Source organism: Microchirus variegatus (genome assembly GCF_963457635.1).
Source record: "Microchirus variegatus genome assembly, chromosome: 10".
Lineage (NCBI taxonomy): Eukaryota > Metazoa > Chordata > Actinopteri > Pleuronectiformes > Soleidae > Microchirus > Microchirus variegatus.
The window spans coordinates 23,060,146-23,076,143 of record NC_139811.1 but is presented as its reverse complement, the minus strand read 5'-3'; the positions used below and the strand labels follow the sequence as shown (position 1 = coordinate 23,076,143).

The following is a 15,998-nucleotide window of genomic DNA, read 5'->3' as shown; positions in this document are numbered from 1 at the left end:
TAGATAGGGTGGACCAAGTCCTCTGGGTAGAAATGCTTTCAAGGCAGACAATACTGTCTGCTGATTGTAAGTCACTTTGGACTAAAGCATCTGCTAAATGCCCTAAATGTAAATGTAATTGTCTGAGCCTATGGTCTCTACTTATCATACTAAAAGAAAAACAAGCAAACCCCCACTTACATCCACACCCCACATTCAGAAACATTTACACCTTTCCCAGAACTGAATTGTCTGTTGATATCCTCTTTGTGGACAAAGACATGGGATTTTAGCTCAGTCTGATCAAATTAACTATATATTTTTTTAGACGTAAAACTTTAAAAACAGTCAAATTTGACCAGAACACAACACAAGGGTATAATGTATGTAATGTATACTGTTCATGTATAAAGAAAATCCTCTGTTTCAGGCAGTGATGTTGTGGAGGGAATACAACCTGTCTGTGTCCATTGAAACAAGCCTGCTATTTTTGCTGCCACCAAGACCCAGTGTTGTAAAATTACAACAATTATGTAACAAGCTCTAAATGAAATTTGATGCATCTATTCCACAATAACTAAATATGTACATGCTCTACACATTATAATAACAACCAAAAAAAATATAAGAGACATTTTACTTACTTTAATCTGATGAATCCAGTCCAATGAAACAAAGAGATTTTGTTCGGAGGAAATCTTGAAAAGTTGTGTGCGTTTATGGCCATAAAGTGGGACTTATAAACAAATGTTACATCCACTAACATTGTTAGACTGAACAGTAAGACCCAATGACTATGTACATGTGGTAAAAAACCAGATAAAATATAACAGATTGTTTTTTGGGATGGCTAAAGTTAACGTTGTAAATTTACAACCGTGGGTCTTACAGGGTTAAAACAATGTTTTGATCATGAGTAGCAGTGCATCCACCGTTCCAGAGGGGGGAGATGCGCTTCTGAGAGCTGACATTAGCACTAAACTCAATCAAAAGACAGTTAGAAAAGCTCTACTCTGGCTGGCCAATCACAACACAGTCTGTCTTCTGGGGGTGAGATTTTAGTCTGAAACAGTGCGACTGACGAGAGCTTCAGTGAGGAGACATTTCAATCGGCTCGTTTCCAGCAATTAGGAGGTTTTTGACCATAAAAACAAGTTAATGTATGTAAGTAGATCTCCATAACTAACATATATGTGCGATAGGACCACTCTATGGGAGCTTTAAGATGCACCAAAAAGCAAAATGTTCAAAAGTACAGTATACAGTATTATTTACAGTATTTATGCCATTTGAAAAAGTAAGTCCTACATGTTGGAAGTAGGGCTGAACAATTAACCATTGTCACATACAGTTTATTATGTCTTAAATCTACTGAAGCGCGAGTTACACTGCAAAACAAATACTGTAGCGATATATGCCAAAAAGGATTCAGCCTTAAATTTCATAATCCAAAATCGCAGATTCACAGAACTATACATTTAAATCACTGAAGCAAATGTGTTGAACATGAAGGTCCCTCATACAGAAATTCAAACAATTAAAGGAAACAAGTGCTGGTTGGTTAAAAGTGTTGTTTAACAGCATCCAACGTTATCCATAATCATTAGTCACAGCTGAGACTGAAAGCAGGAACGACTAATATTCATAAAAAATGTTCTCCCTCTTTGGTCAGATCTTCTTCAGGTCTTGTTCTTCTGGGATGTAGCTACAGCTTGCATCCAAAATATTGTGTTATCATCTTATAGAGTTATAAACTCCGAATTTAGCCAGTACTAAGCTTTCTTTTCATGTTCCTTAACTTTTTGTTTGAACTACATGTAGATATGTATTCCTCTTGTCTACTCATCCCAAAGTTGCTGCCTCTCATCCATCATTTTCATTCCACACTGTACTTTTCCTCCCTCTGATTTGGACAGTTTTTACTTGTGAATGTTTTTCTTTCTTTTTCAAAGAGCAGATTTTGCCTATTACTAAATGTTCCGGCCTCCACAGAACAGATGCTGAATCGTTTCAAATTAAAACTCCTCTTGACTTGGCTGACTCAACCCACTCCAAAGCCACCAATAGTAGTTTAACAATATGGACAACTGTCTTCTGTCTTCTGTCCATTTTATTTTCCATCCATCCATCTTCAACCGCTTATCCGAGATCGGGTCGCCAGGGGTAGCAGTTCTAGCAGAGAGCCCCAGACTTCCCTTTCCCTGGCCACATCATTCAGCTCTGACTGGACAATCCCTAGGTGCTCCCAGGCCAGTCAGGAGATGTCTCTCCACCTGGTCCCACCAAGTCTGCCCTAGGTCTCCTACCAGTTGGACATGCCAACTGCTCTAGTCATTAATTCCAGGAGACCACATCAACGCCAACTCTTCATCAAAAGGGAAAGGATAGACTGGCCGTGCAGGTCCGCTTGTACAAGCATTTGTATGACTCTTCTGTCCGAGAGCACGGAGACAGTCAAATGGCCTTAAAAGAAGAAAGAAGATTATTTTTGCCATAGGACGTGGAAAAACATGAGCCCCAAAGAGTGGTGACCGAGGGGGAAAAGCCCTCCTGGTGATTCTGACGGAGCTGGGATGGCACAATACGTGGAGCACTGAGAGATGGACGGCAATTTTTGAGACCAATGTAAGCGATATCCTAACATTAAATGGCGGAAAGTTGTTGTTTACTACTCTCTCTTATTCACTGAATAATTTGGTTGTACGCCCCCTGCCGTTGAGGCGAATACTGCAACAAACAACACCTTGAGCGTAAACGCCTCCGTGCATGCTTGTAGGATGCGAGCCGTCCTGCAGGGCCCCGCGCCACAGTGTCACGCGCAAGCATAAACAAGGCTTAAGAACCTTTCTCGTGTTTCGTAACAACCATATCTCCTCCAGATACTTCTTTTTCTTTCTGAGGTAATGGTGCCAGTTGCTGCTTGACCTGCTGGTTATGAATGGGCAGGTCATTCTCAAAGTCTTCGGGAAAGTCTTCCTCGGCGTCAAATTTGTCCGAAAAATAAACCCTCCTGATTCGACAGTTGCCGTTGATCTGGACGCGCTGCGTCTCAACGTATTGTGTGCCATAAAGTTTCTCAATGAAGTCCGCCAGGTTGAACTGAATGTAGGTCCAGCCGTCAGTCAGGCGCAGAGGCATGGTGCAGTTGTATGGGTTCAGTTTTGTGGTGCTCACATAAGTGCTCGCCCGAAAACGTCTGCAAACGTTCTTGTCGTCCACCGCCAGGACCTCAAAAGAGAAATGCTTCTTGAGATTTTTGATAATCATCACCATAAATGGAAGCCTGATGCCCAGTGTCATGTGGGGATCCGCAGGACATGTGATGAAGGTGGTGTTGATGTTGTTACCCGCAAGCTCCAACACTGACGAGTCAATGTCTTCATCTGTGATTCTCTTAATGTGACCAATTTTCACTTTAGTGTCCCAGCCTTGCAGCGGTTTGTTGCCAACGCTGTACAGGATTGACAGAGATCCGCTTTGGAAGGAGTCCTCAAACATCCTGGGATTGTTTGAAACAAGACAATCTTTTCCACTCTTAGTCATTTTTCCTTTTTAATCTTATCTCAGTCTTTGTCTTCTAGTTATTTATGTCAGGTTGTACAGAGAGAGGTGTAATTCTGCCATTCACAGTCCTTTCTTTCTTGCTCTGTGGTGGCAAAGAGATGATGTCGGTGGAAGATCAAAGAGTAGCTCCAGAACTCTTCTCTTTCATGTTGCGTGGTGATGTGCACCTGTGGAATTTCCATTTAATGTACCATTAAATACAGATGTCTACGTATGGGAATGAAGGGCAAACTTGAATTGTGTTAAAGGATTTTGAACTGTCATTTCAGACTTCAAAATGTGATTGGGAATTTCAAGGTAATCGTTAAAGGTGCCATATGTAAGAATGTGGCCAGAAACGGTTACTACATTCAAATTCAAAATACCGAGGTCTTTTAGGTTTCGTTTTTTGGCGTAACTGGCAACCCGTGGTTGCTCGGCAGCTGAGACTCTACTGACTGCAATGATTGGTAGACGGCGGTAGGTGGCGCCACATGCCAAAACATGATTTCAAAACATAAATGATTTGCAGTCTGCAAAATCCCATATATGAAGAAGAAGGACAACCTATTTTAAGATGTCATAGCTATTCTGTAACTCCATTCTGCCTGCTCAAAAACAAACATTAGGGATATTCACAGACGTTCTCCCAAGGACAAATGTTTGTCATTACAGACATATTCAATTAAATTGCAAATATCCACATTTGCAAATTCAAAAGTTGGATGATTCCAGCTACCCCCGTACCCTCATGTGGGTAAAGTAACGATAAAGTAAATAAAATGGATGGATATCTCAAACCGGAACATATGTATGAGAATGTATAATTAAGCATGTTGTAGAATACATTTAAAGTTCCACAGAGATTAAAATGTGTATTGTGTTGTCATTACATAAACACACACAATCTTGATGTTTGTTAATAGTACTTCTTGGGGAGCATTTGAATGTTACTGCTGATTCATAAAGCTGACTCCTATTGTTTTAGACTGAGCCACTAGAGGGCAGAGTCCCTTGATTCATAAGTACTATACTGTGTGAAACCTTTGCTGCACCATGCATGTTTAACTTACACCGAATGTGCACACATATGGTTTTGTGAAACACTTGATGCTGTGTAACCGACTAGAATATGATTGATATAGTTTTCACAATCACTTATTGCACACGGCCATCAGAACATGTTTCTGGCCTGAGGCTGCGAGCAGTAACGCAGAGTTGGATGAGATCAGAAAGGGGGGTTGGGGGTTGGTGGGGATGAGGATGGCCCGACATCCAGGGAAGAAGAAGGTCACCAAACACACTTTCCCACCCAGCGCTGCAGGACACTTTCACAGAGTGATATACACGCAAACAAGGGCCCACCCAGCAGAGCTGTGTGTGCCAGATGAGGGTGTGATACATGTCTGCTGTCACTGCTTCCATCACTGCATGTCTGTGGAGACTGTGCAATCCACTATGCTATGCACTTGCATAGCAACTGCACGGCGGCGTTGTTTGCGGCCCAGGATACCGAGTAAAACACTACCTGAAGCACAAAGCAATGCCATGTGCACTTCACTCCAGGGAAATGAGCGTTTAATCAAATACTGACAAAGGTGAAAGGGCATTTTTGCAAGAATGGAGCCTGCCCCACCTCTGTTGAGCTGAAAAGAAAAAGGGTCCAGTTTCTCAAATCTAAATTCAAGATTAGTAAACGCTTAAGGCATTGAAAGATTGAATCTGTCATTTATTTAATTGTATAAAACATAAGAAAATACATATTGTACATGGTGTGAGAGCATTCGCTCAGACAGTACAGTAAGTCCTGGAACTAACACAGTATATAAATACACATTTTCTATGGCTTTTCGATGGCTATATCGTCACAATACACATCAACAGTATCAAGATCATGGACAAAAGATAACATGTTTATCTTTTCTGTCATCGCACAGTGTTTTTCACTTTGATACACAGACAAATTAATGTATTGTCTTTTGTCTGAAATCAACAAATATTATGTCATTGTCAACTTCATATTATTTAGCTCATCATTATATGATAATGAGGATTGTCGTTGTTTGAACGTGGGAAAGTGTGGTTATGTTAAAATAGACAATACCAGACAAAAAAGATTCAACATCCCCTCTCTTTCTGGGCGTAAGCATTCATTTTGTCCCATCTGTGACCTCTGAACCCTCTAACCTTCCATATGCTATGACTCACATACTGTAATAACCACATCCATGCATAAGGCCATTTTTTTGTACCCCCAAACACATACCTGAATTCACTTAAGACAGGAATTGAATAGATTGTACAGCACATTATCTCAAGAGTAAAGTTGAGTAAAGAGTTCAGGAGGTGTTTAGGTTTTTAAAGGTTCAGTGTGTAACATTTAGGAGGACTGGAAATTGATTATTCTACACAGAAGTATGTTTGTAGAAGTGTATAATCGCTTTACAATAAAAAAAAAAAAAATTGCAGCCTTGGAATAAGCTGCCATTTTTCTACAGCAGCCTGTGTATGTTTTTCACATTTTGACACGGAAGCTTACAGCACAAACAGAGAAGAACGACATCCTCTCTGGAATGTGAGGGCCACCGTAGTTTCCAAATTCCCGTAGTCCTCTATTTGTCACAATCTTACACACTGGACCTTTAACAACAAAACGACATGGTGTCCAACATAATTAAGGAGTGGCATTATAACACACACATACTTTTACTCTTACTTTTGCAAGCTCTGTAGCCTTTGTCAACTTAAACCTGAATATTAAGTTCTCTATTTTAAATTAAGCTGTTTTCCGAACATGTGCATCCAGTTTGGATGTAACCAACACCATCAGTGTTCGGATTCCCAGTCGGGCAGATGAAAAAAAATCTATTGTTAAAAAGTGTTAATGAGACACAGTAAAGTACATCAATAACACCCGGGAGTTTGTCACTGAACAATTACTGTGAAGCCACAGAATATGACATTAACTCAGAATTAGAGTTGTCTGTTTGTCTGATTAGTTTTTTTTCTTTTGAACTTGAGTTGCTGCTCTGCAACGTCACTGGTGATGAGAGCAGCAGCGGTCTACGTGTGAATGAGCAGTCCTCAGGTCGGGAGAAAAAGGGAGTTTTCCCTTCTGACTTTGAGTTTAGATTTTTCCAGTATATCAAGAGCCGTCCCCGTTTTTAGTCTTGAGCACCACAAGGATGACCATGACTGGGATCAGGCAGATTGGCGTAATCACCAGGGCAAAGACGACGACTGGCGGTGGGTCGCTTAGCTCCTCTGAGGGACAGTCCTTGAAGAACCTGGAGTGAATGTCCACAAAGGTCTCTTCCACCAGTTGGTTGGGCCATGGGATCAAGAGACAGTCTGACTTCTCCTCTGTGCAGTGGCTTAGGTCACTGTACAAACTGCAGTGTGGAGGCAGAGAGAATGATCAGCGAATCTTTATCAATATTTATTTGTTTTATTTTTTTTTAACTGCAAAACATCTGTCACATCACTTACCCTCTCACCTTATCCCAAATGCACCAGTCAGTGCTATTCAGTGATGCCATTGCACTCTCAAAAGGGTTGAAGCACATATGGGTGAACAGCGTTGAAAGGCAAGTCATCGTTGGCGCTCCGTACACATGATGACAGAGGTCACAAATGTCCATGCACGTGGAAGTGTTGTTCCCACAAGCTGCATAAGAAAGAAAAGCATGAAACATACTGTACACTAACAACATCACAATACAGTGACAACGTGGTTATAGGAGAGTGATAGTTTTCAAATAGGGATGTAATATTATACCCTCTTATTTCTTATGTGCAACTATGTGATTAACTATTCCTCCGGATGCTCCAGAGATCATGAAAACAAACAAGAAATCAAAGCCAGTAAAGGATTGGGTTCTGTTCCTGATATTATCACTGCGTCCGTTTGTCTGTGATCACTTCAACTGTGTTTTATGGCAGTGATCCAAATCTACCATCTCTCTGGATCTTTAGCAATCTGGTATTTGCTTGTCCTCAACTGTTTTGATACAACAGCTTATCCAACAACTTCACTTTTTATGAATAGATCCGGTGAAGAGACATTATTGCCTGGTAAATAAGTTGCCAATACATGTCTATGGATTTGAACAGTGAGACTTCCTGTCAGAATGGAGTTGTTTTGATTCTGACATACTATCACCTGTGTGTCACTATGGAAATAACAGTCAGATTTTCTCATTCTTACCAGACTATTAATATTGTTAATACCAAGGTGGGAAAAAGCATGAATAAGATAAATAATACAACTTCTTACAAAACTATTACAATAGGTTATAAGGTCATGTCACCTACCAAATGGCAAGGCAGATTCTCCATACGTGGTATCTGAGAGGGAGGGAAATTATTTGTTTTCACATTAAACACATTTAGATCAAACAGTGCTGCACTATATTTTAGGACATAATGCAAATCCTCTCTAATTCAGTTAAGCATAAGTTTCAGTACAAAGAAAAAACATTTAACAGTTGTAGCTTGTGAGCTCCTTCACATGTCTGTCTGCTGAGGCAGGCATTTGCAGCTGTGGAAGGGAAGACCACACACTCACCGCAGAGGAAGGAGAGGAATACCCCAATGAAACCAAGTGCTCCATTCATGTCAGAAAAAAATGAATAAAGGTGCGCTTTCCCCGACCGATGAGCATGTATAATAAACCTGAACGTCCCAGACTGTGTACAGCGAGGCATAACAGGAAACCCAACAGGATGGAAGAGACGCAGTGTAACCTTCGGTTACCAGATGTCCAAACAGTGTTACCCGCGGTTACCAGATGTTCTTCAGAGATCTGTCTGACAGCCCAGTGCCTTGGCAGCAGCTCTTCCCCTCTCCAACACACATTTCTTTAGGCTTCTCTTCCTTTTTTTAAAGGGGTGGAGGCAAGAGAGATTGTCCTCTCCATTCTCCCAAATAAAAGGGAGCACACCCAAGCTGGGCTGGACTCACATCTGAAAACCCTTACTCTTTAACTCTTGTTCTGCTTTTTAGTCTCAGTTTCTCACAGTCGAAGGCCTGGCCAGCTCACAGCATGTGATTTATTTGCCTTTTGGGCTACCTCTGCCAAATAGGAAACATAAGTAAACATTTAGGGCTTTAGCATTCTGGGATGGATGTAATCATGACTCTGCAGGGTGTTGCTGTGCAGACAGTCATGATTTCATATCTAGGTTAATTTGACCAAAGCTGGCACAAGCTGTTAGTCGCAGCTGACCAGCTGTTTAAACGTTGCTGTCTCCACCAAATGTGTGGGAAAATGTTTTGTTCTTTAATGTCACGAGGAGCCTGTGGGCGAGCTTCATCTACAAGGTAGTTTCTCACAGTCATCAGTGACCACTTTAAAGAGCAGTGTGTGAGAGGGATGCTTTCATTGATTGAATGAAAAAAAGAGAAAAAGAAATTCATGGCTCATGTTTTCTCATGACCAGCTTGTTCATTTATTTCACTGAATCCACATGTTGGGCCTCTCACAACATCTGTTTGCGGAGCAGCATTTTGATTTAGTAATGACATCAGGAAATGTGTCTTTTCAGCAGAGGAGGAGCATGGGGTTGGGGGCTGGGGTTGGCAGGGGAAGGAGGGGGACAGTCAGGGGAAAGAGAAAAAAAAAAGAGGGGGGGGGGGTGAGGAACAGTGAAAGGGGCGCTGCTCCGAAGCTCCAGTTGTTTCACAACTCTGAGTTCATGCGTTGATCACAGACGTTGCATGGGGTGAATGACGAACAAAATTCAGGAAGTCGAGCCAGGTGGGGGGCTGCTCATAATGAGGTTTCGGTTAACCTTTAACCCCAAAACATTATGGACCTTTTATCTACTGCTGTTGACCCCACACTGGTAGAGACCTCCCCGCGAGTTTGTCTTGGATTCTCAGGAAAATACACACAAGGAGATCTTGGCACAGGACGGCTTATCTGAGCTCTTTTTTCTGTGTGTGTGTGTGTGTGTGTGTGTGTGTGTGTGTGTGTGTGTGTGTGTGTGTGTGTGTGTGTGTGTGTGTGTGTGTGTGTGTGTGTGTGTGTGTGTGTCAGCTCCAGTCCAACCAAATGAAGGAACTGACCCAAAACAATCTCCCAGTGGACCAGAATATATAACCGCCATATTGGAAAGATATATGTACAAAAAAGTATGTGATAAGTCATAGAAAAAGGTTGGAAACTTACCCGCAGTCATCATCTCTGTTGGGTAATACCCTGCACAGAGAGAATGTTGGGTAAATCAATGATGTGTAAAGTAAAAATATGATAATAGTGTGAATAATAAATAATAATAATAATAATAATACTGAAGCAATAACATTGAACAAAGTGTGTGGGACATAAGAAATCATGAATTTCAACATTATGATCCCATAAAGGTATTACATTAAATAGTAATTCTCATTACCAAGCTTTTACTTGGTTTTTACTTTGGAAAAGACATAGTTTTAATGTAATATTTTGTCCCAATTAGCAAACTAGTGCTATTACCAAGCTGAAAATTGCATCAGAAATAAGATGATATTATCATAACACTACGACCATGTTGTCACTGTACTGTGGTGTAAACTAATACTTTGTTTTCCTTTCACGCACCCATTGTTGTGGCGAGTTGCACAGCTGAGTGTTCATTTACCAGAGCATCCACTGCCGTGCAACCTGCCGAGGGAAAAATAAAAAACAATGGGAGAAATAAATATTAGAAGGGAGAGCGGTATACTAAGAAATGCTGTCGTAAAGTTTTCCGTAAAAATCAGGTCTGTACAATTTCCAAAACACGTGACAGTAATGGAGCATGGAAATAAAGTTCTAACTGTGTGGGAGAATCAGGTCACTGTTTCACATCCTCCCTTTGTGTGTGGCTGATTTATGGACATTTCAACACAAACATACTGACGATCACAGTCAATCTCTTTCCTACAGGAATAAAACATCATATTTAATAATAAATACAAATGTGGTTTTGTAAACATGAGCGATAAGAACAGCATGAGTATGGACCTCAAGAAGGCTGAATCATAAAAAAATCAATTTTTTAAAAAAAAGAGAGAGAGAAGAGAGCAATAAATAAGAAATGAAAAATACAGAACAAAAGAATGAGTCACAAAAACAAATTGAACTAATAATGATAACTTTCTCAACACATGAACACAAGACTGTGCTGCATCAAACTCTGTGACAGTTAAACGTTCAGTCATGAAAAACCAATTAAAACATATTAACATTTCCCTTTAGAGGTGAGGGAGAGGACATGTATAGAAGTTATATAGAAGCTATATCAGAGAGAAAACAACTGGACTGTGTAACTTACCCCAGATGAGAAAAGCCACAAAACACCAAGCAGACATCACTGAGAAAGTGTTGGCTGTGGCAATGCTCATGTCTGCTGTGTCTTCCCTGGTGGACAGGGATTACATTTCTCAACCTTTCTGCCCGGAAGCCACTCTAAAGCAACAGGAAGCCCCGGTTTCCTAGGAACGATGGGTGGATTCACACAGGCAGCAGAGCAGATGAGCCACTGATCAGCTCAGATCTACACTGTGGTCCATGTGATGCACCATCATCACTCTCTTTCGCTATTTATCGGTGTTCTTCCCTCCCTCTGTTTTCAGTCACAATGTGAGAAGTTGACGAGAATCACCCTCTCTCCCTCTCACACACACACACACACACACACCATATAGTATCTCTCCCTTGTTCACTTTCTCTCTTTCTACACTTGATTTTATCTGTAGATAACAGAAAATATTTAATCATTAGTGTTTAATGTTAGTTTAACAAAAAACTTTTATATGTGTTCTCATTTTATGTTAACTCTGATATCAATAATCACAATTTATAGTAATTATGGTCGTAGTAGTAGTAGTAGTAAAAGTTGTCATAGTAGCAGTGGTAGTAAAAGTGGGAGGTGGGAGTACTAGTAATAATAACTAGTAGTAAAGTATTTTACCATTTTACCACGTCTTAAAGCATATGACATTTACTGTACTTAAAGGGACACTGTGTAGTATTTATGGGTTTATATAACCCAAAATCCACTTTTTTATACATATTATGTGCTTCTGCATTGTCTAGTCGCTGTATAATAGTTTTTGTTTCATTTTCGCAGTGTTTCAAAAAGTCATGTAAAATAACATGGTCGCATGGTTGCATAGCCACTGTTAGCAGCGAGACGCCATGTTTCTACCGGAGCCTGTGAGGACAAACGCGAGAGAACAAATCAAGTGTCTCTTTACTTGGAGCGGAAGTCCCGCCTCCTCTCTCTCATCTGCTGACACGGAGAAAGACGACGAGGATGACATTTGACCGGCTGAGGATACCGTAGCGCTCAGGGAAGGGAGGGGGTGAGCAGAGGAGCAGTTCTTTGTAAATTTCAGCCTCTCCTCTAGATGGCACTATAAACTCCTTACTTCACCTTTAAAGGTGCATTATGTAATAAATCTAAATCAACTGGCCATAAAATCCTCCTAATATGTCACAGAGACTCAGGAATAATGTTCATATAACAAACTGAACTCACCAACAACAACAGTACAGCCAAAATATTTGCATTAAAAAAATATATTTTGCAGTCTGCAAATCATGTTTATGTTTTCAAATCATGTTTTGGCATGTGGCGCCACCTACCGACGTCTACCAATCATTGCAGTCAGTAGAGTCTCAGCTGCCGAGCAACCACGGGTTGCCAGTTACGTAAGAAAATGAAACCTAAAAGACCTTGGTATTTTGAATTTGAATGTAGTAACTGTTTTTGGCCACATTCTTACATTATGGCACCTTTAAGTATCAAAAGTAATTTTCAGATATACAATGTACTTTCAATTCAGTTCAATTCCTGCCTCTGCTTGTCTATGTGTCTTTGAGCAAGGCACTTAACCCCAGGTTGAAGTGTGTGAATGGCAAAACAGTGTCAAGATGAGAAAAGAGCTATATAAATACAGACCTTTATCAACTCTTCTTCTTCTTCTGATTGTATTTGGTAGATACAAGGAATAAAGATAGAGGAAATGTAGTGGGGTAAAAGTACAGATAGTAAATGTTGTACTTATGTACAGTAAGGAAGTATTTGTACTTCGTTACATTACAACACTGAATAGTAGTAGTGTTTCTGATGGTGGAGTTAGCTGTATAAAGAAAAACAACAACAACAAAACACTCTGGTCTCTTAACTATCAACTCACATAAGAAACCTACATGCAAACACAATGTCCACACCATAAAAACAAATACTCCTGAACAAAACTAGCAGCCAAGTTACACAACATTCCAATAAATACTGATGAGTATAAAGAAAACAACATCAACCAACATTAATAACTTAAAATAAATGGGATTTGATGCCCTGCCCCCTCTGTCCCTCCATTCACTGTCACACGCACACATTTTTAAATAACTGAAGTTAAGTGATGAAGTATGGAAGTATTGAAAAATAAATTAATACCGTATATAGGAATAAAGGAGTAAATTAAACGAAACATTGTTATAGAGATCATTTAAATTTGACACGTCTGGACTTTTTCTGTCTTAGCTATTATTATGTATATCTTTGTGGTCATCTGGTGCCCCTCCAGTAGATGGTGCCCTATATAGGCGATATAGGGCCTATACCCCTTATCATTAGCACAACTTTATTCACACATGCAGTAGTATTCCCAGAATGATGTGTATAATGTTTAATTTGCCCTCAATAGCAATTAAATGTTCCAGAGTTAGAGTTGTTGTTTTTATAAAACTTGCTGTGCAGCAAGATTTATCGTGTATGACTAATGTTGAGTAAGTTTTTTTGTGTGTGTGTGTGGGTTCGTGCGTGCGCGCCGTGTTACACCATCAGCGGTGATGACGTTCGACTCTCTTCCCACCGCACATCTGCATCTGACAGAACACTGAGCTTCTGTTGTGATGAGACGCTGCTGGAATCTCCAGTCGAGCTGATGCACTTTTCCACGTCACTGAGTGCTGAGTGCTCTGTCTCAGCTGCTGCGGAGTGCCAGGCAACGTGGGGCTACAACAGCCTCCTCAGTTCTTATAAAGGACACTGCTCTGCTGTTTAAGTACAAGCTAAATTGAATAGTTGAATGGATGTTCCTCCACAGGTCCATTTTATTTCCAGATGAACTCATGGGGCCACGCAGTTGGTGTTATACAGACAGGAATTTAACTGAATTGAAAGTACATTGTATATCTGAAAATTACTTTTGATACTTAAGCACAGTAAATGTCATATGCTTTAAGACGTTTACTTAAAGGTGAAGTAAGTAGTTATAGTGACATCGAGAGGAGAGGCTGAAATGTACAACAACAAACTGCTCCTCTGCTCACCCCCTCCCTTCCCTGAGCGATACGATATCCTCAGCCGGTCAAATGTCGTCCTCGTCGTCGTTCTCCGTGGTGCGGGCGTACGGTCAGGTACTGGTGTTCCTTTATCTGCTGTAAAATACGTGTGGTCCTTCATTCTAAACGCAGTGCTTGATTTGTTCTCTCGCGTTTGTCTATACAGGCTCCCGTAGAAACATGGCGTCGTGGCTATGCAACAGCGGCCCGCAACCATGTTATTTTACATGACTTTTTGAAACACTACAAAAATGAAACAAAAGATATTATACAGCGACAATGCATGAGCACATAATATGTATACAAAAGTGGATTTTGGGTCATATAACCATAAATACTACACAGTGTCCCTTTAAGCAATATTACTAAAAGCGACTTCTACCAAAGTCATTTTCTGGTAAAATACTAGTTATTATTACTAGTACTCCCACCTCCAACTTTTACTACCACTGCTACTATGACAACTTTTACTGCTACTACTACCATAATTACTATAAATTGTGATTACTGATATCAGAGTTAACATAAAATGAGAACACATAAAAAAGTTTGTTGTTAGACATTAAACACTAATGATTTCAGTCCAAAATGGCTCTCCCACTGTCTGACATCAGTTAACCCTTTTCTGTTATCTACAGATAAAAGTTGCCTTTGAAGAAGAACCAGGTTCAGGACCCAGTCAGAACAAGGGCCTTTCTACATGGTTTGCATGTTCTCCCTGTTTGTGTGGGTTTCCTCATGGGTTTCCTCCCAGATTTTGAGATTAGGCAAATTGGACCATGAGTGTGAGAGTGGATTTGTCTCTATGTGCCCCTGTGATGGACTGGCGACTCATGTGGAAGATAAAGCGGTAGAAGATGCATGGATTATGTTCCTTATTAAACAAACAAACAAACCAGGCATAGGAGAAGTGGGCAGCAAGCATCTGCACCCTACCTTGCTCAGGGGTACCTCAACCCTTAAAACACAGGATTCAAACAACAACAACCTCCAGTCACAAGCCCACTTCCCTCCCACATGTCCATGGGCTGCCCAAACACAAACCTGGATTGGCTTTGTTAACCACTATTGGAGGCCAAAATAAATTAAAGTTTACTTTTATTAAATGTATTAAATTACAGTCAGTTATGCGTGTTTCATCAGTTGTGGATCTTTTTATCTGAACTTTCATCGCGTGACCATAAAAAGTGACACAACCTATTTGAAGAAGATATGAAACAACAAACAACAGCTGCCAAGAGCTTAACACACAGAATTAAAAACTTCTTGCTGATAATCGCCCCACTCCCCGGGCTTATCTTCCGCTGTGTTTGTCTTTGTTCATATCTGAATCAGACGACTTCAAATGACACCGTAGATCACGTCACACATGCTCTAACACCGGTGATGCTTTTGCATGATGACAGTCAAGCAATGCTTGTGCGCCATGCTATCTGATTTACACATTAGACATACAGTGAGTGTATGTAGCTAAACATTTACTGTATCATAGGATAAAAAGTGATTGAACAGTGCCATCTTGTGTGCCAGAGGAGCAGCAGAGGTTTAAAATGACAAAAAGGAAGTGCAAAGACAATGCATAATTAAACCTTATAATGTGTGAGATTTATGCAGGGTTGTACTTTACAGTAGTATTGACCTTACCGAGCCAATATGTGCCCCCAAAACAAACATTTTACATTAATATAATACTAAATATTATTTGTTTCCCTGGGTAAAATCCCAAATAACTTATATATATATATATATATATATATATATATAACTTAGAAATAACAGTCATACAATGACTTGTAAATTCAATGAAAAGGCATATATTTAATTTATAATTTATAAAATATATGAGTATGTATGTGCATGTGATAATTGATTGTATGTTTATAAATATATGTGTATTATATGTGTATAAACAGATATGTATACCATTAAAAATTTATCATCAATTTTAAGTGAAAACTAACCAATAAATAAACAGCAAATCTCTTATAATACGCCACATAAACAGTGATGACACAATTCAACACTGGGTTGTCCTAAAGTAGTTTATACAGCATCTTTATGACACATGTAGGTTTACACAGCTACTTAGTTTTTCAGTTGTCTATTATATTAGGTATTCATAATAACGCAGCTCTGACAACATCACGTTGTCTTTTCA

At 40.0% G+C, this 15,998-nt stretch overlaps 2 protein-coding genes across 2 annotated transcripts; both read right to left on the bottom strand.

The window, feature by feature from the left end:
• Window positions 1–2,814: 2,814 nt before the first annotated feature.
• LOC310932561 (cilia- and flagella-associated protein 20-like) lies at window positions 2,815–3,477 on the bottom strand (the record flags this gene model as incomplete). The annotated part of the gene is made up of 1 exon (XM_083895887.1): window positions 2,815–3,477. The coding sequence occupies one exon, from the start codon at window positions 3,475–3,477 to the stop codon at window positions 2,815–2,817; it is 663 nt and encodes a 220-aa protein (XP_083752013.1).
• A 3,190-nt stretch (window positions 3,478–6,667) lies between these two features.
• Window positions 6,668–7,061, bottom strand: ramp2 (receptor (G protein-coupled) activity modifying protein 2; the record flags this gene model as incomplete). Its single annotated transcript, XM_083895886.1, has 2 exons — window positions 6,668–6,914; window positions 7,012–7,061. 2 exons carry the CDS (start codon window positions 7,059–7,061, stop codon window positions 6,668–6,670), a joined length of 297 nt encoding a protein of 98 aa, XP_083752012.1.
• Between the last annotated feature and the right edge of the window lie 8,937 nt (window positions 7,062–15,998).